Genomic DNA, 25,494 nt, shown 5'->3' on the forward strand with positions numbered 1-25,494 from the left:
CACGAGCTCCAGCAGGTATATTTCACTGGTCACCCCCAATGCCAATTCCTCCTTCAGCCGCCTTTCCTTCCAGTTCTCTGCTACCAATGACTGGAATGAACTGCAAAAATCACTGAAGCTGGAGACATATAACTCCCTCACTAGCTTTAAGCATCAACTGTTAGAGCAGCTCACAGATCACTGTGCCTGAACATAGCCCATCTGTAAATAGCCCAACCAACTACCTCATCCTCATACTGTTATTTGATTTATTTTGCTCCTTTGCACCCCAGTATCTCTACTTGCACGCTCATCTTCTGCACATCTATCACTTCAGTGTTTAATTGCTTTATTGTAATTATTTCTCCACTATGGCCTATTTATTGCCTTACCTCCCTTATCCTACCTCATTTGCACACACTGTATATATACTTTTTTCTATTGTATTATTGACTGTATGTTTGTTTATTCCATGTGTAACTCTGTGTTATTGTTTGTGTTGAACTGCTTTGCTTCGTCTTGGCCAGGTCGCAGTTGTAAATGCGAACTTGTTCTCAACTAGCCTACCTGGTTAAATAAAGGTGGAAAAAAACAGTTTATAATAGCAATAAGGCACCTCTGGGGTTTGTGATATATGGCCAATATACCATGGCTCTACTCGTGTTGCGTCGTGCATAAGAATAGCCCTATATTGGCCATATACCACACCTCCTCGGGCCTTATTGCTTAATTGACCACTCCATTTTCAATAGTTTAGTCATTTTGTAGACTAGAGATTCGTTAAGTCTTTATCTACAGTTTCCCCCTGCCCTGGTCTCTTAAGACAAGCTGGGGGTGGAGAAGGTTGAGAAATAGAACAAGGGAGGTTGTGAGGCTCTGATGCACCAGAAACAACCATCTTTTTTCTTCTCACTGTGAAGTAGAAATGGAAAGGTGGAGTCCCCCCTTCCATTCCCTGCCTGGCAACAACAATTCCATCCCTCCGCTGGTGTCTCTCCTCTTTGCCTGATAGGAATCAGGGTCCAACCTACACCAAATAATCTATGGCAGCACAATACAGAATTGTAAGGCCTGACTCCACTCCTCTCAACTCTGGCTTTGAAAAGGCAATGATTCTACTAATTCATCCTGGATCAGTTCTCTTCTCACCACTAATGCTCAACAGTCTCTCTAGAGAAGGCTGAGCAATCCATGTGCCAGAGGGAAGATGTGGTGCTGGTTTATGTTGGAATAGGCCTACAATGACTGAAGCCATTGACGTAATTTGCAATAAGAAGCAGCATTGCTGCCTAATTAATAATGAACTCTTAACTAATGAAACATTTTCACAAAGCAAGACTCCACAAAGCTCAAAACCAAACATTTAATTTGGAATGTTCCTTTCATGACAGCCTGACACACATTAGGAGTGAAGGCATGCATCCAGATGTTGAGGCTCAACATACTGTCTATGTTCTGTTCCATTGCAGGGGGTGTCCTACATTTTGATACTGGAATATTAGGAACTAAACTGTGGTAGTTCTAATGGCCGGAACTCAGAACTGTAGAATTACAGAATGAAATCTCTGGAACTGGAACTGTCACTGTGAATAGACAGGGGACAAGATGAGAGTTCTTTCCGTGAACATACAGTAAGTAGCTTTAACTTTCATCACTGATCATAAAAAGGAAAAGTTTGTGAAAATGGAGCTTTAAAACGTGACATGAGAAAAGAATAAAAAGTCTAAAATGGATGTATTATATTTTATGAAATGTTTTACAATACAAAAAAATACACATACAAAACGACAACACACAGACATACACAAACATTCACACCATCACCCCTGCCCAGACTCACCTGCTCTCACCCTTATCTCCTACGCCCGCATCACTCTCCACCACATGGCCTCAAACTGCACACTTTTTGTTCTCTCCATCCCCCACGCACTTTCAACATTTAGATAAAGCATTTGACCTTTCCATTGTGTTAACGATGGAGGATTGGTTGATTTACAGTTTTTACACGTACATTTTTTCTAAATGATTGACGAGAAAAGTATCGTCCGACCCATTGGGTATACATTTACATTTTAGTCATTTAGCAGATGCTCTTATCCAGAGTGTTCATCTTAAGATAGCTAGGTGGGACAACAACATATCACAGGCATAATAAGTACACTTTCCCTCAAAGTAGCTATCAGCAGAATCAGAGCTAGAAGGGACGGGGGGGTCAAGTGTTGGTTCAGGTTTTTTTGTTTGTTGAGGGGGTTTATTTAAAGATACTCTTTGGAGAGATATTGGATTTCAAGTGGATTTCAAGTGCTTTCGGAAGATGGGCTCGGACTCTGCTGTCCTAGCTTCAAGGGGAGCCGGTTCCACCATTGTGGTACCAAGGTTGAAAACCAGGCTTGCTGTAGTGTTCTGGATAAATTGCAAGGGTTTGATGGCACAAGCTGGGAGCCCAGCCAACAGCGAATTGTTGTTGTCCAGACAAGAGATGACAAGTGCCTGGATTAGGACCTGCATCTCTCCCTGTGTGAGGTAGGTTTGTACTCTATGTATGTTGTATGTTGAGCATAAACCTGCAGGAGCGAGTCACAGCTTTGATGTTTGCAGAGAATAACAGGCTGTTGTCCAGGGTCACACCAAGGTTCTTTGCACTCTGGGAGGGCGACACTGTGGAGTTGTCAACCGTGATGGAGAGGTCTTTGAGTGGGCAGGCCTTTCCTTGGAGGATGAGCAGCTGTCTTGTCGAGGTTGAGCCTGAGGTGGTGGGCCGACATCCAAGCTGAGATATCTGCCAGGCAGGCAGAGATGCGTGTCACCACCTGGGTGTCAGAAGGGGGGGGGGGGGAGAAATGTAGTTGTGTCATCCGCATATCAATGATAGGAGAAACCATGTGAGGATATGACGGAGCCGAGTGGCTTGGTGTATAGAGAGAAGAGGGCCAAGAACCGAGCCCTGGGGGACACCAGTAGTGAAAGTACATGGTGCAGATACAGATCCTCTCCATGTCACCTGGTAGGAGTGACCTGCCAGGTAGGATGCAATCCAAGAGAATGCAAAGCCTGAGACACCCAGCCCTGAGAAGGTGGAGAGGAGGATCGGATAGTTTACGGTGTTGAAGGCAGCGGATAGATCTCGGAGGATGAGAACAGAGGAAAGAGAGTCAGCTTTAGCAGTGCGGAGAGCCTCCGTGACACAGAGAAGAGCAGACTCAGTTGACTGACCCGTCTTGAACAAATGATCAGAGTCAAGAAGATTGTTCCGAGAGAGATAACGAGAAAGTTGATCAGAGATAGCAAGCTCAAGTGTTTTGTAAATAAAAGAAAGAAGGGATACAGGTCTATAGTTTTTGACGTCAGATGAGTCGAGTGTTGGTTTCTTGAGGAGGGACTCAGCCATTTTGGAGGGGACGTAGCCAGTGGTCAGGGATGAATTGATGAGGGAAGTGAGGAATGGGAGAAGGTCTCCAGAGTCTGGAGGAGGGGAAGGGGTCAAGCGGGCAGGTTGTCGGGTGACCAGACCTCACTAGGCGTAGGGTAGGCATAGGGTAGTTCTGTGTGAGTGGGAAAGAGGACACAATAAGCTGAGTGAATGAGGAGCGGATGTCGTCAACCTTCTTTTCAAAGTGATTGACAAAGTCATCCACAGAAGGGGAGGGGAGGGGTAGAGGATTAAGGAGGGAGGAGAAGGTGGAAAAGATGTTCCTAAGGTTAGAGGTAGCATCTTGAAATTTAGAATGATAGAAAGTGGCTTCAGTAAGGGATACATAGGAAGAGAAGGTAGAGAGGAGGGAATGAAAGGATGATAGGTCTTCCGGAAGTTTAGTTGTTTTCCCGCCATTTTTGCTCAGCTGCCCTGTTCCGTAAACTCGCAATGAGTCACTCAGTCACGGAGCAGGTGGGGAGGGCCGAGCGGGCTGAGAAGAAAGGAGACATTGCGAGTCATAGGATGCGGAAAGGGAGGGGAGTAGGGTTGAAGAGGCAGAATCAGGAGACAGAATGGAGAAGGATTTAGCAGAAGGGAGAGAAGATAGGATAGAAGAGGAGAGACGATAGGATAGATGAAGGATAGATGAACTCTGCGTTCTTCACTGCAGACGTTGCCAGAGACCCAGAATTCCACATGGGTTGTGCGTGCAGGGTACACTAAATTAATAGGTTTGCAGCCAAGTGTTGGGGTTGCCTGTAAAGCCTACAGGGTGAGGAGCGAACAGGTATAGAAAACACACACAGAGAACATCAGAATATAACTAGGTATGATACTGAAGTGAGAGAGTGGTGTGGAGTCTTCCTCTCTCCTTCCTCGAACAACTCTGCAGAACTCGGCAGAACCGTCTCACTGCACCCCCATATGTCATATCTTGAAATATGCAGACAGACGGATTGAAAGTATATTTGCATTGTAATACTTCTAACAGCCAACCTTCTGTGTCCATAACTTTTGGACTTTATAGCGTTCCCAGAAGGCATGGATTATTGAGTCATTGTTAGTTTTACATTTAATCTGTGAATTTTGTCCCTTGTATAGAATTTATTACGCAAGTCTTGGTTGCAATCGTTGAAACATTTTTCTAAGTGTCAGTTGGATAGGCTTTCTGCAAGGTTTTGAATATCTTACCAATCATATGATCATCCTTTTCTGGCTCAAATAGGATCCCCTCAAGATTGCTGTGAAATCCAAAAGATTTCAAATAGAAATTAAGGTGCACGTATTTGAACATATTTACATTGGTCAGTCCAAAATTTCTTTTACATTTCAAGGAAATACTGGAAATGTATTTTCTGATTACCAATTCATTTACTGTTTCTATGCCTTTAGTTTTTCATGTGGATCCATTTAAAATCGGTAAATTCTGAAAATCTATCCAAGGATTGTTCCATAGCGTTGTGTTTTTAGGGAGTGATATTGGTTTTTGTAGAATATGGTTCATTTTCTTCCATATTGTTATAATGTTCCTAACTAGAAAGTTTTTAATGTTCTTAGCTTTATCCTTTGAAAATAAAGATGTAAAAATATTATGGGAAGGAGCATGCGTATCTTCAATATGTACCCATTGTTCCTCTTTAGTGCATTTAATAATATTCATATTTGAATGACCATTGAACAGCAGTAAATATTATTGATTTTGCATTAAAATCAACATGGTTAACCCAGTGAAGAGAACCCCCAGTGAACACATTAGCAACAGATTAGCCGAGCTAGAATTAACATTACAACCAGTGTTTAATTGAGTATTCAATAAGTATGTATTCTCACAAGGCAAATGTACAGCTAACAACTGCCAGTTGGCTAGCACCACATGAGGTGAGCAGCAAGACCAGCTACACACAGATTCAGACAGCCTTACTGTCATGTAAATAACTTCTTGGGGCAGAAAAATAACATTAAATGATTAATCATATAATAAAGTCCACTCTACATTTGTAGACACTAATTCTGCAGACAGGCTTAAATTGAAGCTGGCCTCTTAAACAACAGCACTTAACAGAATGCATGGAGTCTTTAATGCATGGGCTCTAGAATGCATGGAGTCTTTAATGCATGGGCTCTAGAATGCATGGACTAGAATGCTCTAGAATAGAATACATTTTTCATCAATCACATAAAGGGTCTAGTATTAAAAAAAACTCATGATAATGCATATAAAAAAAGCAATAAACAATGTAATAATACAAACAACAACAAGAATAACAGTATTAAAGCTTTCATGACCATATCAACATTCTGTGTATTGGAAAGAAATTCCCAATATACTCTTTGTATAAAAAAAAAGAAGTGATCAAGTGTCTGCATGGGACAAATAACAGTTCATGTTGTCAGAGGAGGGTTGGGTGTGCCATGTGTTTGATACCATTCACTTAGTTCCAGCCATTACTATGAGTCCGTACTCCCCAATGAAGGTGCCATCTGTGATGAGGAAGGGGGAGGGGGGAAATCAGGTCAGGTGGGTGTGCTTCCACAGATTTGGGGCTCAGAGTGGGGGGCAAGTAGCTTGGTCCCAAATCTGTTTGTGCTGTATAGCCAAATACTATTGGTCTAACTGTAAGTTGCTCTGGATAAGGGCGTCTGCTAAATGACTTAAATGTCAATGTGATTCATCATTGTCATACCAAACACACCAATAATTCATTGTTTGGCATGCGATGACTATAGGAGTTGGCTACAGCACAACCAGATCTGGGGCCAGGCGAGGGGCGGAGGGGTGAGGGGTCGGTGTGCTCCACACATTTTGGGTGGTGGCGGTGGGTCTGGGAGGGGGACAGTGGAGATCCTTGCTGTCAGACTATGTGGCGTATCTCTTGGTCCACTGTTTGGCTATCCTGTCGTGCTCTGGTCTGTTGGTTGTGTACTGGGTGGCGATGCTTCCTACCAGAGGGTCAGCTGTGAGGAGGGAGAACAACATGGATGACATTTTAACCACCATTAAATCACGTCCCATCACATCCATTGGTTGTTTGTTTACAGTCAGAAACTGTCACCCCAACTTTTCAGATAAACAATTTGCTTCCATTAACTATGATTTTTACAGACCTTGATACCTTTAACATCTTAAATGGAAAAACCCATGAATCATTTTCCATGTCGTGAAGCCCCGTTCATCTCAAGTAGGACACTCTATAACTATATGACATACAAAATAGCAGACACTTTTACATACATCATGTGAATCAAGTGTTCACAGCAGGCTTGACTAGTACTACAGGTAAGGTGGGTGAAGCAAAATGACAGAGACATATTCCCTTTACAGCACATCACAGTGACACACTCTGACCAGGGGTGTGTTCAGGGATGTGCAACCATAGAAATAGAATGAATATAATGGGTGTGGAAGCTCTAACCCTGGCAATCTGACTGGTAAACTCACAGGTACACTCGCAATGCCTGCCTGGTATTGTGACGCAATCATTTCCATGGTCTTTTGGAATGTTCTATCAACTGATTCTAACTGACGTGGCTCATGCAATGGAATGTATTTTTTGTAATGTCAGTTGAGTTGACTCAACAAATCACAGCACAGATTGAAGGGTACACTTCCTGCTTTTACTTCCTGGTATGGGTACACTCCGAATGGCTGCCATTCCACCCATTATACCATCATTGACTTGAATGAAGATGCCCTTTCCATTCATTCTTCTTCTATGGTTGCAAAATTCAAAATCATTCAAATGGCAGCCCCCCTGCTGAGCTCCAGGTGCTGGTTGGGTGAGCAGCAGTGAGGCCAGGGCCCCAGCGTAGCTAGGCTGAGGTAAAGGGTTAAAACACTAGAGCTACAGAGCACTGTGCAAAGTCTCCTTGTGGCTCCCCAACCCAGACAGCCAGGATTTATACAATTACTGTGCCTGTGAGGGTTCATTAAGTGTCATTCTGCCCTCTCCTTCTTTAATTAGCTATATCCCATAATATTCCATTGATCCTCTAGACCCCTACTACTGCATGAATAAGGACACCTTAAGGGGAGGGGAGGAGGGGGAGTTGTGGGGGAGTGGGTGGGAGCCTATTTAGACTTGGAGCCCACAGCGACAGCTCCAAACCCACTATGCAATGTGGGAAGGGGTCTGGGAGGGAGGGAGAGGGCCCCCCGAGGGGGAGGAGGGGAAGTAATGACCAGACTGATGAGAACCCCCTCTGTATAGCCTCGTTATTGTTATTTTATCGTGTTACTTTTTATTACTCAATTTGGTGTTTTTCCCCCATTTTGTGAATTCTTGGTTGGTGAGTCCAGACCTCACAACCATAAAGGGCAATAGTTTCTAAAACTGATTTAAGTATTTTTTTTGGCCAGATCCTAATTGGTATGTCAAAGTTTATGTTCCCTTCGATGGCATAGTTGGCCCTTCTTGCATTGTCTCTCAGATTGTTCACCTTTTTTGGAACACCATTATTCTTGTCTTAATGAGATTTACTGTCAGGGCCCAGGTTTGACAGGCCGGGTGCTGCAGACTGTTTTAGTGCCCTCGCCAATTCGTTGATATATATGTTGAAGAGGGTGGGACTTAAGCTGCATCCCTGTCTCACCCCACGGCCTTGTGGAAAGAAATGCGCTTGTTTTTTGGCCATTTTAACTGCACACTTGTTTGTGTACATGGATTTTATAATGCCGTATGTTTTTCCCCCAACACCACATTCCATCAAATTGTATAGCAGATCCTCAAGCCAAATTGAGTGAAACGATTTTTTGAAGTCAACAAAGCATGAGAAAACTTTGCCTTTATTTTGTTTGTCAATTAGGGTGTGCAGTGTGAATAGTTGGTCTGTCGTATGGTAACTTGGTAAAAAGCCAATTTGACATTTGCTCAGTACATTGTTTTCACTGAGGAAATGTACAAGTCTGCCGTTAATGATAATGCAGAGGATTTTCCCAAGGTTGCTGTTGAAGCATTTCCCACAGTAGTTATTGGGGTCAAATTTGTCTCCACTTTTGTGGATTGGGGTTATCAGTCCTTGGTTCCAAATATTAAGAAGATGCCAGAGCTAAAGATGATGTTAAAAGAGTTTAAGTATAGCCAATTGGAATTTGTTGTCTGTATATTTTATAATTTCATGTAGGATATCATCAACACCACCTTTTTGGATTGGAGGGTTTGTATTTTGTCCTGTTGTTCACAATGTAATTGGAGAATCCAGTGGGTTCTGGTAGTTTTTAATAGCTGATTCTAAGATTTCTAATTGATCATGTATGTGTTTATTCTTTGTTATAGAGCCAAAAAGATTTGAGAAGTGGTTTATCCACACATCTCCATTTTGAAAACTCTTCGTGTGGTTGTTTGTTTGTGTTCCAGAAGTGTTTAGATTATATGGATTCTTCAATTACATCGAGATGATTTCTGATGTGCTGTTCCTTCTTTTTCCGTAGTGTATTTCTGTATTGTTTTAGGTGTAGACTCAGGTTTTCTGGGTCTCTATGTTTTTGGTTGAATAGGTTTCTCAATTTCTTTCTTAGGTTTTTGCATTCTTCATCAAACCATTTGTCATTGTTCTTCATTTTCTTAGGTTGTCTGCTTGGAATTTTTTTATTTGATAGGGAATCTGAAAAGGTCAAATATACTGTTTAGGCTTTCTACTGCCAAGTTTACACCTTCACTATGACAGTGAAATGTTTTGTCCAGGAATTTGTCTGAAAGGGATTGAATTTGTTGTTGCCTAATTGTTTTTTGGTAGGTTTCTACACACTTTCCTCCCATCTATAGAATTTCTTAATATTGTGCAGCATGATTGAGTATTGGTCTGTTCAGGTAGACTGTGATTTTACGGTGATCTGATGTGGTGTCAGTGGGCTGACTGAACGCTCTGAGAGACTCTGGGTTGAGGTCAGTGAAAAAGTAGTCTACAGTACTACAGCCAAGGGATGAGATGTAGGTGTATCTACCATAGGAGTCCTCTTGAAGCCTACCATTGTCTATGTACAGACCCAGCATGCGACAAAGCTCCAGGAGTTGTGACCCATTTTTGTTGGTTGTTTTGTCATCGTTGTGTCTAGGGGGGCATATTTGGGAGGGCATACTGTCACCTCCAGGTAGGTGTTTGTCCCCCTGTGTGGTGAGTGTCAGGTTCAGGCATTTAGGTCACCACAGACTATTACATGTCCCTGGGCCTGGAAATTGTTGATCTCCCCCTCTAGGATGGAGAAGCTGTCATCGTTAAAGTATGGGAATTCTATTGGGGGGATATAGGTAGCACACATGACATTTTTCTCTGATGAGATCATTTCCTGATAAATTTCTCACCAGATATAAAATGTTCCTGTTTTGACGAATTTAATAGAATGGGTTAGGTCTGTTCTATACCAGATTAGCATACTACTGAGTCTCTTCCCTGTTTCACACCTGGTAGTTTGGTAGATGGGACTACCAGCTCTCTGTAACCTGGAGGGCAACCAGTGTCTGTATTTCCAATTTCTTTGATGAAGTCTTGGTTCTTGCTCTTTAGGTTAAAGGCAGATTACCTCAGACATTGTAAATTCCAGGATGCGATAGTACTTTCTCTCTCGTGTGTCGTCTCTCTCGTGTGTCGTCTCTCTCGTGTGTCTTCTCTCTCGTGTGTCTTCTCTCTCGTGTGTCTTCTCTCTCGTGTGTCTTCTCTCTCGTGTGTCTTCTCTCTCGTGTGTCTTCTCTCTCGTGTGTCGTGTCTCTCGTGTGTCGTGTCTCTCGTGTGTCGTGTCTCTCGTGTGTCGTGTCTCTCGTGTGTCTTCTCTCTCGTGTGTCGTGTCTCTCGTGTGTCTTCTCTCTCGTGTGTCTTCTCTCTCGTGTGTCTTCTCTCTCGTGTGTCGTGTCTCTCGTGCGTCTTGTCTCTCGTGCGTCTTCTCTCTCGTGCGTCTTCTCTCTCGTGCGTCTTCTCTCTCGTGCGTCTTCTCTCTCGTGCGTCTTCTCTCTCGTGCGTCTTCTCTCTCGTGTGTCTTCTCTCTCGTGTGTCGTGTCTCTCGTGTGTGTCGTGTCTCTCGTGTGTGTCGTGTCTCTCGTGTGTCGTCTCTCACACGCGCTCTCTCTCTCTCAATTTCAATTTAATGGCTTTATTGGCATGGGAAACTTATGTTTACATTGCTAAAGCAAGTGAAATAGATAATAAATGTGAGAGACACTTCTCTCAAGTCTCTCTGTCTGATTGGTTGATTGGGGTATCACTCACCAGGGTTGCAGTCAGTGAGCAGGGAGCAGATGGACAGCAGCACCTTGGAGATGGTGAGGGCGGGGCTCCAGTTGTCCTTCAGGATGTCCAGACAGATCACACCCTGACTGTTGATATTACAGTGGTAGATCCTGGTTCGGAACGTCACCTAGGAAACAACAAAGTACATCTATATCAATACACTCTGGGGTTTATGTGGTCTTTCCAGTCCTTGGGGGGCTGAGCATCTCTTTGTGCCAGTAACACAGAAGAAGCAGAGCGAAAAATAACAGGAAGACAAGAGACCACACCTCCTTAGGGAGCCACCTCCGACCTCTGGGGGGGGGGGGGCAGGTGCACCCTTTCATTGACTCACCCACTCACTCCCTAGCTGACTCACTCACTCTCAATCACTTGATGAGTGATTAACCATGCTGGCCTGCTTGTGGAAACTGTGCTCCAAAAAAGCTGCATAATCTCCCAGGCTATCCCAAGGTGTGGAGGGGACATGCTGGTCTAGTCTGTGGTATTTGTGTACCCTGTTCATTAATTGATTGATAGATTGGTAGATTGATAGATATGCCTGCCTGCCTGCCTAAGCAACCCAGCAGGAGGTCTGTCTCTCAGATCAGCAGATATGTTTCCTTTAATCCTCAGTCAGCAGAGGGCAGAGAGAGAAGAAGAAGGTAGAGAGAGTGACTGAGGGAGAGAGAGAGAAGAAGAAAGGTTAGAGATGATGACAGCCTGAGAGAAGTCACACATCACTAAACTAAACTGTCTCAGGGCCGATCCCCAATCAACACACCTGCATAGATTATTTTCTCAATAATCACTGAACAGAGCTCAGAGACGATATTCATCTGCACAGATTATTTTCTCAATAACACTGATAATAACACAGTTTCTATACCGAGTATTGTCAAACCAGACAGTCTTTCCTGAGACATTGTGCATTATACTGTATGTCCATTGTGCTGCACACAATTTAAACTTAGTCTTGAGTGATGCATGCCAAGATATACCAGAGAGAAGGGACTGTTGATATTGCAACTACACAACTCAAAAGACATCGCAAACGGCTTGTCTGCTAAAAATGACAATCTGTTTGGATCTGCCAATTTATCATCTGTCCAGTATCCAGACGACCTGTCCCCAGAGCTTCCTATACAGTTCATCTCTTTCCGTAACGTGATGAGGTCGGCAATTGAGGAGAACGAGAGGCCCCAGTAAAGACGTTACAGAACTGCTGTATTTAAAGCACAACTCCCTTCTGCACAGATTCCCTGATGTTGATATGGCTTGTTTTACCATCCCCGTCACTGTCGTTTCTGTGGAGAGATCATTTTCTCAAATAAAACTCAGAAATAACGACCTAAGAAGCATTAGGCTCAGTCTGCTTTTGAACACCTGAGAAAGCGCCACTCATTGCACTGGTGCCATCATAGCCTTGACCACGGCATTTGTTCACTGATATCCCCTCGTGGGGCGGCAGGTAGCCTAGTGGTTAGAGCGTTGGACTAGTAACTGAAAAGTTGCAAGAATGAATCCCCGAGCTGACAAGGTAAAAATCGGTTGTTCTGACCCTGAGCAAGGGAGTTAAGTTAACCCACTGTTCCTAGGTCGTCATTGAAAATAATAATTTGTTCTTAACTGACTTGCCTAGTTAAATAAAGCTAAAATCTATGTATATATATATATATATATATATATATATATATATATGTTTCACTTTTTCAGTCACATTCCTGAAGCCCAAGAGTAGTACTTGTTTAAATTCAAAAGGATTATAAATTACTTTTGGAGGGTTACTGTCAAAATGATTTATTCCATTTAAAAAAATAGACATCGATGATAGGTGGATGGGACCCCAGAGCTCGTGGGCCAACCCCACCTTGCGGGGGTGTCCGGTACGCCAGTGAACTGAGCCCAGAAAGTTTATTCACTAGCTTCTTTCTGTCGGATGTTATTTTCTTCTATTCAAATCATTGTTTTGTTGCTCAACATGCTCAACAATTGGCCTAGCGTCGTCCGGGTTAGGGAGGGCTTGGCCGGTAGGGACATCCTTGTCTCATCGCACACTAGCGACTCCTGTGGGGTGCTGGGCGCAGTGCACGCTAACCACGTCGCTAGGTGCACAGTGTTTCCTCCGACACATTGGTGCGGCTGGCTCCCGGGTTGGATGCGCACTGTGCTAAGAAGCAGTGCGGCTTGGTTTGGCTTCGGAGGACGCATGGCTTTCGACCGTCGTCTCTCCCGAGCCCGTATGGGAGTTGTAGCGATGATACAAGATAGTAACTACTAATGTCACGGTTTTCTATATGCGAAGGAGAGTAGGACCAAAATGCGGCGTGGCTATTGTGATTCATATTTTAATGAAACAAGGAAAAACACAAAATCAATACGAAAACAACAAACGTAACACGAAAACCGAAACAGCCTATACTGGTGCAAACTAACACACGACAGACATAAGGACAATCACCCACGAAACTCTCAAAGAATATGGCTGCCTAAATATGGTTCCCAATCAGAGACAACGATAAACACCTGCCTCTGATTGAGAACCACTTCAGACAGCCATAGACTAACCTAGAACACCCCACTAAGCTACAATCCCAATACCCGTGAAAAAACCAAGACAAAACACACCACATACAAAAACCCATGTCACACCCCACACCCTGGCCTGACCAAATAGATAAAGAAAACACAAAATACTAAGACCAGGGCGTGACAACTAACAATTGGATACCACGAAATTGGGAAGTAAAAAAAAAAAAAAAAATATCTTCTCCATTGCAAGCCAGATATCTTTTCAGAATAAAAATAAATATAAACGAACACATGGTAACACATCCCATCCTTAAATATGCACTAAAAATAAAGATGTACAGTTGAAGTTGGAAGTTTACATAGGTTGGAGTCATTAAAACACGTTTTTCAACCACTCCACAAATGTATCATTAACAAACTATAGTTTTGGAAAGTCGGTTAGGACATCTACTTTGTGCAGGACACAAGTCATTTTTCTAACAATTGTTTACAGACGGATTATTTCACTTAAAATTCACTGTATCACAATTCCAGTGGGTCAGAAGTTTACATACACTAACTTGACTGTGCCTTTAAACAGCTTGGAAAAATTCCAGAAAATTATGTCAATGGCTTTAGAAGCTTCTGATAGGCTAATTGACATAATTTGGGTCAATTGGAGGTGTACCTGTGAATGTATTTCAAGGCCTACCTTCAAACTCAGTGCCTCTTTGCTTGACATCATGGGAAAATCAAAAGAAATCAGCCAAGACCTCAGAAAAAAATTGCAGACCTCCACAAGTCTGGTTCATCCTTGGGAGCAATTTCCAAATGCCCGAAGGTACCACGTTCATCTGTACAAACAATAATACGCAAGTATAAACACCATGGAACCACGCAGCCATCATATCGCTCAGGAAGGAGGCGTGTTCTGTCTCCTAGAGATGAACGTGCTTTGGTGCGAAAAGTACAAATCAATCCCAGAACAACAGCAAAGGACCTTGTGAAAATGCTGTAGGAAACAGGCACAAAAGTATCGATATCAACAATAAAAAGAGACCTGTATATAGCAACATAACCTGAAAGGCCGCTCAGCAAGGAAGAAGCCACTGCTCCGAAACTGCCATAAAAAAAGTCAGACTACGGTTTGCAACTGAACATGGGGACAAAGATCGTACTTTTTGGAGAAATGTCCTCTGGTCTGTTGAAACAAAAATAGAACTGTTTGGCAATAATGACCATCGTTATGATCGGAGGAAAAAGGGGGAGGCTTGCAAGCCGAAGAATCCCATCCCAACTGTGATGCACGGGGGTGGCATCATCATGTTGTGGGGGTGCTTTGCTGTAGGAGGGACTGGTGCACTTCACAAAATAGATGGCACCATGAGGGAGGAAAATTATGTGGATATATTGAAGCAACATCTCAAGACATCAGTCAGGAAGTTCAAGCTTGGTCGCGAATGGGTCTTCCAAATGGACAATGACCCCAAGCATACTTCCAAAGTTGTGGCAAAATGGCTTAAGGACAACAAAGTCAAGGTATTGGAGTGGCCATCACAAAGCCCTGAACTCAATCCTATAGAAAATGTGTAGGCAGAACTGAAAAAGCATGTGCGAGCAAGGAGGCCTAAAAACCTGACTCAGTTACACCAGCTCTGTCAGGAGGAATTCACCCAACTTATTGTGGGAAGCTTGTGGAAGGCTACCCAAAACGTTTAACCCAAGTTAAACAATTTAAAGGCAATGCTACCAAATACTAACTGAGTGTATGTAAGCTTCTGACCCACTGGGAATGTGATGAAAGAAATAAAAGCTGAAATAAATAATTCTCTCTACTATTATTCTGACATTTCACATTCTAAAAATAAAGTGGTGATCCTAACTGTCCTAGGCAGGGAATTTTTACTCTGATTAAATGTCAGGAATTGTGAAAAACTGAGTTTAAATGTATTTGGCTAAGGTGAATGTAAACTTCCGACCCCAACTGCACTTGTCTATTTGTGTTTCAGAGTAGCCATTGATGCACTGTTAATGTTTGTCTCTAAAGTAGCCGGTGTCGTGCAGATGTTTAGTATTTCACACCCTCAAAGCCTAACCCAAGGCCCAAATCAAAAATAAAACAGAATCAGTCAACATGGGCTCCTGTGCAAGCACTAGTCTAGCATACATACCTGTGTGTGTGTGAGCATGCACATGTGTTTACCTTGGGTGGTTTGAAGGGGTAGTTTGGTGTTTTGACTAGAGTGTTTACCTTGGGTGGTTTGAAGGGGTAGTCTGGTGTTTTGACTAGAGTGTTTACCTTGGGTGGTTTGAAGGGGTAGTCTGGTGTTTTGACTAGAGTGTTTACCTTGGGTGGTTTGAAGGGGTAGTCTGGTGTAAAGGCGATATCTAGGAAGAAGACCCCTCCCTCGTACACAGAGCCTGGTGGCCCCAGGATGGTGGATCTCCACTCATAGATGTTGTCTCCTTTTGGACCAGCACTGCAAGAGCACAGAAGAAAGAAATTCAATATACAGAATGTATTTAGAAAGCAGGACATTACATTTTAATTATGTAACTCAATTCCTGATTCAGCAGTGTGTGTGTTGTGAAAGATAGAGAGAAGACGCCTGAATGATCTCTCTTATTATCAACCATTATCAACCAAACTATTCCGTATAACTCCCTTTTACCAGATACATGCCCATGGCATCTCTATGCAGTTATCTATTCACACACACACACACACGACAGATTGCCCTCCCTGTAGTACCTGAGAACTACAGTGTAGACTAGAGAGCAGCTGGCTGCTGCCGAGTCTCATTGTTACGTTTCCTCCTCCTACACATAGTGGAGAGGACAAATAATCAAATCCTATTTTAGAATGAGAGCGATGGGGGCAGAGGTGGGCCAAAGCAGCGGAAAGAGAGCGAGAGGGGACAGAGGTGGGAAAAAGCAGCGGAAAGAGAGCGATGGGGACAGAGGTGGGAAAAAGCAGCGGAAAGAGAGCGTGAGGGGACAGAGGTGGGAAAAAGCAGCGGAAAGAGAGCGAGAGGGGACAGAGGTGGGAAAAAGCAGCGGAAAGAGAGCGAGAGGGGACAGAGGTGGGAAAAAGCAGCGGAAAGAGAGCGAGAGGGGACAGAGGTGGGCCAAAGCAGCGGAAAGAGAGCGATGGGGACAGAGGTGGGCCAAAGCAGCGGAAAGAGAGCGAGAGGGGACAGAGGTGGGCCAAAGCAGCGGAAAGAGAGTGTGAGGGGACAGAGGTGGGCCAAAGCAGCGGAAAGGGAGCGAGAGGGGACAGAGGTGGGCCAAAGCAGCGGAAAGAGAGCGATGGGGACAGAGGTGGGCCAAAGCAGTGGAAAGAGAGCGAGAGGGGAGGCATTAATGCAATGCGAGTGAGTGTATCACTAAAGCCGTTCATTTGAAACTGTAGTCCGTAGTAAAGAGGTAGGCCTCTGTATTTTCTGTCTTGAGAGAGAGAGAGAGAGAGAGAGAGAGAGAGAGAGAGAGAGAGAGAGAGAGAGAGAGAGAGAGAGAGAGAGAGAGAGAGAGAGAGAGAGAGAGAGAGAGAGAGAGAGAGAGAGAGAGAGAGAGAGAGAGAGAGAGAGAGAGAGAGAGAGAGAGAGACTCCAGGAGACAGACAGCTTGGCAGTAGTAAATAGTTTTGGTCGTGGTCACGGTCTAGGCTATTGTTGCACAACATGACTTAGTGGTTAGGAGAGATCTATGTTTGTGGGTCAAATCAACCCATTGCTATAGGTGGTTGAGGCAGACGTTCCACATGGCACTCTCTCCTAGTCCTCTTATGGTTGGCTAAAATAGTGATTTTCTCCCCTCTCTTCCCACAGTAAGTCTCTGAGCTACAGACCGCATCTGGATATGTTTAGAGCACCAACAGCGACACCCATGTATAACCCAGGCTTGTGGAACCACTGGTTCCCTATCCAGTAACAAAGAAGTACTGTGCTCTATCAATGTTTATGACCTGTCCTCACTCCAGCACCATAGTGGGAAGTAAAAGCATAACACACCATAAAAGTATAAATGGTGTAGAAACAGGCCTCACTGATATCAGAGACGGTTGATGATGTAATATTACTATCACAAAGACAGTCTTTTTTTCTGCCAGGGCTTCCTCACTCCTCCCTACCTTCTCCCCCTGCCCCTCCCTCCCCTATAACATCACACAGTCCCCCCGCCCCCCCACCCATCCTCCCTCATCGCTCACGGCAGTTCTTGATTCTTTTTTTACTCAGGCGGCAGCTGGGTATCACACGCAAAAAAACAGGAACTATCACAGACGGCTGCAGGGATTGGACAATCCCTCACTACAGAGATGCTTCCTCACTACAGAGATGAGCTCTGAAATGCGCTGGTAGCAGTATGGATAGAGGAGATGTCCCAGACAGACACTGGTAGCAGTATGGATAGAGGAGATGTCCCAGACAGTCAGAGGGAAGTGTTGTATGACAAGAGGATATCCCTGACACCACTACCTCTCCTGTTGCGCACACACACACACACACACACACACACACACACACACACACACACACACACACACACACACACACACACACACACACACACACACACACACACACACACACACACACACAGAAAGCATAAGAGGGAGAGCGGGAGGGGAATGTAGAAAGAGAAGAGAGTGTGTCAGAGAGCGAGAGTGAGGCAGAAGAAGGCATGGTGAGCTGTATGCCAGCTGTACTCCAGTTCTCACTAACCTAGCACTTAGAAGAGATGTGTGCTCATTGGATACATGCCCATATCTAAAAGTAGCTTCAGCTATATCTTACACTAGCACACTTCGTACTATCCAGAGAAGGCCTAAGGTTTCATAAAAATGTACATACAGTTCTATTTTAATTTCTATTTCATTTCATCGTTACAATTATTTGAATGATCTAATTTAACTCTTTAGTTTGTGTTAAAAAGAGAAGGGTCAATACTAAAGAGAAACAAATATCCAATCAGGATTTTATTTTGTGGTCTCTGGGTATAAAAATCTAACTAGCTCCGCCAGCCATTGAATAGGCCTTCAGAAGCTGGATAGAAGGCCTCTGCCATTCAACTGTATTAAAGCAGAATTTGAGTGACAGTAGAATGAACCAATTACATTTTGACTTGCAATGGTTGTCTAGGCCTTCTCAATCACACTCTGGGGAGTGACACTGTTGTTGTTAGCTGGCTCTCTGAAAATAATGACTGAAACACTGTTGTTACAGCTCCCTTGGTGTTAGCTGGCTCTCTGAAAATAATGACTGAAACACTGTTGTTACAGCTCCCTTGGTGTTAGCTGGCTCTCTGAAAATAATGACTGAAACATTGTTGTTGTTACAGCTCCCTTGATAGCTGGCTCTCTGAAAATAATGACTGAAACACTGTTGTTACAGCTCCCTTGGTGTTAGCTGGCTCTCTGAAAATAATGACTGAAACACTGTTGTTACAGCTCCCTTGGTGTTAGCTGGCTCTCTGAAAATAATGACTGAAACACTGTTGTTACAGCTCCCTTGTTAGCTGGCTCTCTGAAAATAATGACTGACACACTGTTGTTACAGCTCCCTAGGTGATAGCTGGCTCTCTGAAAATAATGACTGAAACATTGTTGTTGTTACAGCTCCCTTGTTAGCTGGCTCTCTGAAAATAATGACTGAAACATTGTTGTTGTTACAGCTCCCTTGTTAGCTGGTTCTCTGAAAATAATGACTGAAACATTGTTGTTGTTTCAGCTCCCATGATAGCTGGCTCTCTGAAAATAATGACTGAAACATTGTTGTTGTTACAGCTACCTTGATAGCTGGCTCTCTGAAAATAATGACTGAAACACTTGTTACAGCTCCCTTGGTGTTAGCTGGCTCTCTGAAAATAATGACTGAAACACTGTTGTTACAGCTCCCTTGGTGTTAGCTGGCTCTCTGAAAATAATGACTGAAACATTGTTGTTGTTACAGCTCCCTTGATAGCTGGCTCTCTGAAAATAATGACTGAAACGTTGTTGTTACAGCTCCCTTGGTGTTAGTGAGCTCTGAAAATAATGACTGAAACACTGTTGTTACAGCTCCCTTGGTGTTAGCAAGCTCTGAAAATAATGACTGAAACGTTGTTGTTACAGCTCTCTTGGTGTTACCAAGCTCTGAAAATAATGACTGAAACATGGTTGTTGTTATAGCTCCCTTGGTATTAGCGAGCTCTGAAAATAATGACTGAAACACGGTTGTTGTTACAGCTCTCTTGGTGTTAGCAAGCTCTGAAAATAATGACTGAAACACGGTTGTTGTTACAGCTCCCTTGGTGTTAGCTGGCTCTCTGAAAATAATGACTGAAACACTGTTGTTACAGCTCCCTTGATAGCTGGCTCTCTGAAAATAATGACTGAAACACTGTTGTTACAGCTCCCTTGGTGTTAGCTGGCTCTCTGAAAATAATGACTGAAACATTGTTGTTGTTACAGCTCCCATGATAGCTGGCTCTCTGAAAATAATGACTGAAACATTGTTGTTGTTACAGCTCCCTTGATAGCTGGCTCTCTGAAAATAATGACTGAAACACGGTTGTTGTTACAGCTCTCTTGGTGTTAGCAAGCTCTGAAAATAATGACAAACACGGTTGTTGTTACAGCTCCCTTGATAGCTAGCTCTCTGAAAATAATGACTGAAACACTTACATTTAAACTTTAGATCACCGGTTAGTGGGATGAACGAGATTTCTTTTTAAATCAGCCGGGTCTATGTGTTTGAACAAAAGTGTCTCTCCTTCAGTGCCATGGAGAACACGGATATTACGGTAGCAGTCCTTTCAGCACCATGAGCCTGTCACCTTTGATGTGACACTGTTGTTGTCGCTATTGGTGACAGTGTGATAGTGGTGTTAGCCAATCTTGGTTTGTGTAAACAGTGTGTTTTTGTTTAGCTGGTCATTTTATTTTATGTGTGTGTGTGTGTGTGTGTGTGTGTGTGTGTGTGTGTGTGTGTGTGTGTGTGTGTGTGTGTGTGTGTGTGTGTGTGTGAGAGTGAGAGAGTGAGAGAGTGAGAGAGTGAGAGAGTGAGAGAGTGAGAGAGTGAGTGAGTGAGTGAGTGAGTGAGACAGCCCGAAGCACAGCCAGGCCTGTTTGAATCATTTATCATGTCATCAAAAAGCATTGCTCTTCCTTCATAGAAATAGAATGGCCCGACTACAGAAGATGTGATGTCGGGCGCATTAAGTGATGCTACATTTCTGTTATTTTCTTGACTCCTTACTTTTTTTCATCCCTCTGAAGTCCTAGGTCCTATAGTTATGGTTCACCACTGCTATTCATGGAGTGTTATATTATATGTGAAGTGTTGTGTGTTTTTAGGCTCAAGGGTACTGCATGGATGGCAACAAATCACAAGGGAATAACAAATCACTAAGGAGCATATCCTGAGTGCTTACCCTGCATAACTCCATGAGAGAGGATGACACACCAGCAGACAGACAGACACACACACACAGACTGTGGGAGTACAGCAGTATTACCATGTACTTATACTCCATGGAAAGCTAATCCCTCCCATTCCAGATTATGGGCTAACTGGATTATACCTGCCTACGGATATATGATATTGTACCAGCTAGCTACTTCAGCATAGAAACACATTGCAAACCCAATCCCTACACCTGTCAGTTATCGCTCTCCTCTCCCCCTACTCCCCCCCCATTCTCCTCTCCCTTGCTCTCACCTTGTTTCACTAACACATTGATTAACCTTAATATTAACCGTGACCTTGTGATTGTGGTTCAATCATCCCTGTGACCGCTATGACCTTTGACCTGGTTTAACCTATTAAAATGTCCATCCAGATTGGAATGCCATTACTCAGATTCTACATCGATCTCTGTGATGTCAATCATTATCAAAAGAGGGAACCAACAAGGTGGTTATTATTGACTGGTTAACGTGAATTGGTAACATCGTCTTTCATTGGTGTCATAAACACCTTGATGATGCTTCAGTTAGAGCAGGTCTAGCCTGAGGACCATAAGTAACCAATCATCAATGCATGCACGCACGCACGCACACACACGGGCATCATTATAGTGAACAATCAGCAACACCATCATTGAGTCTCCTTCATAATAAAACATCAGCTTGAGGTCACTGTTAAAGGCCCAGAAAGAGGATAAAACACCCAAATCCCTCCGACAGAAAAGCTATTTTCAGTCTTTTGTTCCTTCCAGCTAAAAGGCCTGTGTCTGCTTGTTATTGGTCTTTATGCGTCCTCATTTGGCCAGCTAATTGCTCACAATGCACAGATCCTCAGGAGCAAAATGCAGGCTGGGAAGAGGGAGAAGAAAGGGGATAGGAGTGGGGAGAGAGAGAGCGGGCGAGCGAGACAAGGGAGAAAGAAAGAGATCTGATGCCCTTTGACCTTTCAATGAGCGGTAAACCAATTGTGTCACCATTGTCGTGGCAGACCAACCAGTCATTGCCGACCAACCCATCCCTGGAGAATATGTGTGCGCGCGTTCCTTGATTGGAATAAATACTGAATTGCTAACAGTCATGCATCAATGGTTTGTAATTTGGTTCATAACTTGTATGACATACGCCAATTTAATTATTGTAAACAGATCATGTGGAAATCAAGTGACAACTTTATTAGTTACATATTGCAGACAGTATCAGCCAGACAGCATGAAATGCATTAGGCCTACATGCCACTCACGCTTACTCAACTTACCCAATGCATTAGGCCTACATGCCACCCACACACGCTTACTCAACTTACCCAATGCATTAGGCCTACATGCCACTCACGCTTACTCAACTTACCCAATGCATTAGGCCTACATGCCACCCACCAACGCGTACTCAACTTACCCAATGCATTAGGCCTACATGCCACCCACCCACGCTTACTCAACTTACCCAATGCATTAGGCCTACATGCCACCCACCAACGCGTACTCAACTTACCCAATGCATTAGGCCTACATGCCACCCACTCACGCTTACTCAACTTACCCAATGCATTAGGCCTACATGCCACCCACTCACGCTTACTCAACTTACCCAATGCATTAGGCCTACATGCCACCCACCCACGCTTACTCAACTTACCCAATGCATTAGGCCTACATGCCACCCACCCACGCTTACTCAACTTACCCAATGCATTAGGCCTACATGCCACCCACTCACGCTACTCAACTTACCCAATGCATTAGGCCTACATGCCACCCACCCACGCTTACTCAACTTACCCAATGCATTAGGCCTACATGCCACTCACTCTTACTCAACTTACCCAATGCATTAGGCCTACATGCCACCCACCCACGCTTACTCAACTTACCCAATGCATTAGGCCTACATGCCACCCACCCACGCATACTGAACTTACCCAATGCATTAGGCCTACATGCCACCCACTCACGCTTACTCAACTTACCCAATGCATTAGGCCTACATGCCACTCACGCTTACTCAACTTACCCAATGCATTAGGCCTACATGCCACCCACGCTTACTCAACTTACCCAATGCATTAGGCCTACATGCCACTCACGCTTACTCAATTTACCCAATGCATTAGGCCTACATGCCACTCACGCTTACTCAACTTACCCAATGCATTAGGCCTACATGCCACTCACGCTTACTCAACTTACCCAATGCATTAGGCCTACATGCAACTAACGCTTACTCAACTTACCCAATGCATTAGGCCTACATGCCACCCACGCTTACTCAACTTACCCAATGCATTAGGCCTACATGCCACCCACCCACGCTTACTCAACTTACCCAATGCATTAGGCCTACATGCCACCCACGCATACTCAACTTACCCAATGCATTAGGCCTACATGCCACTCACTCTTACTCAACTTACCCAATGCATTAGGCCTACATGCCACTCACTCTTACTCAACTTACCCAATGCATTAGGCCTACATGCCACCCACCAACGCGTACTCAACTTACCCAATGCATTAGGCCTACATGCCACCCACTCACGCTTACTCAACTTACCCAATGCATTAGGCCTACATGCCACCCACGCTTACTCAACTTACCCAATGCATTAGGCCTACATGCCACTCACGCTTACTCAACTTACCCAATGCATTAGGCCTACATGCCACTCACGCTTACTCAACTTACCCAATGCATTAGGCCTACATGCCACCCACCCACGCTTACTCAACTTACCCAATGCATTAGGCCTACATGCCACCCACGCTTACTCAACTTACCCAATGCATTAGGCCTACATGCCACTCACGCTTACTCAACTTACCCAATGCATTAGGCCTACATGCCACCCACCCACGCTTACTAAACTTACCCAATGCATTAGGCCTACATGCCACTCACGATTACTCAACTTACCCAATGCATTAGGCCTACATGCCACCCACCCACGCTTACTCAACTTACCCAGTGCATTAGGCCTACATACCACCCACGCTTACTCAACTTACCCAATGCATTAGGCCTACATGCCACTCACGCTTACTCAACTTACCCAATGCATTAGGCCTACATGCCACCCACCCACGCTTACTCAACTTACCCAATGCATTAGGCCTACATGCCACTCACGCTTACTCAACTTACCCAATGCATTAGGCCTACATGCCACCCACTCTTACTCAACTTACCCAATGCATTAGGCCTACATGCCACTCACGCTTACTCAACTTACCCAATGCATTAGGCCTACATGCCACCCACCCACGCTTACTCAACTTACCCAATGCATTAGGCCTACATGCCACTCACGCTTACTCAACTTACCCAATGCATTAGGCCTACATGCCACCCACCCACGCTTACTCAACTTACCCAATGCATTAGGCCTACATGCCACTCACGCTACTCAACTTACCAAATGCATAAGGCCTACATGCCACCCACCCACGCTACTAAACTTACCCAATGCATTAGGCCTACATGCCACTCACGCTTACTCAACTTACCCAATGCATTAGGCCTACATGCCACCCACCCACGCTTACTCAACTTACCCAGTGCATTAGGCCTACATACCACCCACGCTAACTCAACTTACCCAATGCATTAGGCCTACATGCCACTCACGCTTACTCAACTTACCCAATGCATTAGGCCTACATGCCACCCACCCACGCTACTCAACTTACCCAATGCATTAGGCCTACATGCCACTCACGCTACTCAACTTACCCAATGCATTAGGCCTACATGCCACCCACCCACGCTTACTCAACTTACCCAATGCATTAGGCCTACATGCCACCCACTCTTACTCAACTTACCCAATGCATTAGGCCTACATGCCACTCACGCTACTCAACTTACCCAATGCATAAGGCCTACATGCCACCCACCCACGCTACTAAACTTACCCAATGCATTAGGCCTACATGCCACTCACGCTTACTCAACTTACCCAATGCATTAGGCCTACATGCCACCCACCCACGCTTACTCAACTTACCCAATGCATTAGGCCTACATGCCACTCACGCTTACTCAACTTACCCAATGCATTAGGCCTACATGCCACCCACGCTTACTCAACTTACCCAATGCATTAGGCCTACATGCCACCCACCCACGCTTACTCAACTTACCCAGTGCATTAGGCCTACATACCACCCACGCTACTCAACTTACCCAATGCATTAGGCCTACATGCCACTCACGCTACTCAACTTACCCAATGCATTAGGCCTACATGCCACTCACGCTTACTCAACTTACCCAATGCATTAGGCCTACATGCCACCCACCCACGCTTACTCAACTTACCCAATGCATTAGGCCTACATGCCACCCACTCTTACTCAACTTACCCAATGCATTAGGCCTACATGCCACTCACGCTTACTCAACTTACCCAATGCATAAGGCCTACATGCCACCCACCCACGCTACTAAACTTACCCAATGCATTAGGCCTACATGCCACTCACGCTACTCAACTTACCCAATGCATTAGGCCTACATGCCACCCACCCACGCTTACTCAACTTACCCAATGCATTAGGCCTACATGCCACTCACGCTACTCAACTTACCCAATGCATTAGGCCTACATGCCACCCACGCTACTCAACTTACCCAATGCATTAGGCCTACATGCCACCCACCCACGCTACTCAACTTACCCAGTGCATTAGGCCTACATACCACCCACGCTACTCAACTTACCCAATGCATTAGGCCTACATGCCACCCACCCACGCTTACTCAACTTACCCAGTGCATTAGGCCTACATACCACCCACGCTTACTCAACTTACCCAATGCATTAGGCCTACATGCCACTCACGCTTACTCAACTTACCCAATGCATTAGGCCTACATGCTACTCACGCTACTCAACTTACCCAATGCATTAGGCCTACATGCCACCCACCCACGCTTACTCAACTTACCCAAT

General features: G+C 44.4%; 1 protein-coding gene across 1 annotated transcript in view; it reads right to left on the reverse strand.

Annotated features, from left to right (window-relative positions):
* Positions 1 to 5,167: 5,167 nt before the first annotated feature.
* Positions 5,168 to 25,494, reverse strand: part of LOC135552043 (ubiquitin-conjugating enzyme E2 E2-like) — a 69,169-nt gene continuing 48,842 nt past the window's right edge. The window contains exons 4-6 of the mRNA XM_064983416.1: positions 15,450 to 15,582; positions 10,592 to 10,739; positions 5,168 to 6,349 (exon numbers count right to left, since the gene is read on the reverse strand). Coding sequence (XP_064839488.1) covers positions 6,252 to 6,349; positions 10,592 to 10,739; positions 15,450 to 15,582 — 379 coding nt within the window. The 3' untranslated portion in view covers positions 5,168 to 6,251. The remainder of the gene's footprint in view (positions 6,350 to 10,591; positions 10,740 to 15,449; positions 15,583 to 25,494) is intronic.

The sequence above is a fragment of the Oncorhynchus masou genome, chromosome 13, assembly GCF_036934945.1.
Source record: "Oncorhynchus masou masou isolate Uvic2021 chromosome 13, UVic_Omas_1.1, whole genome shotgun sequence".
Classification (NCBI taxonomy): Eukaryota; Metazoa; Chordata; class Actinopteri; order Salmoniformes; family Salmonidae; genus Oncorhynchus; species Oncorhynchus masou.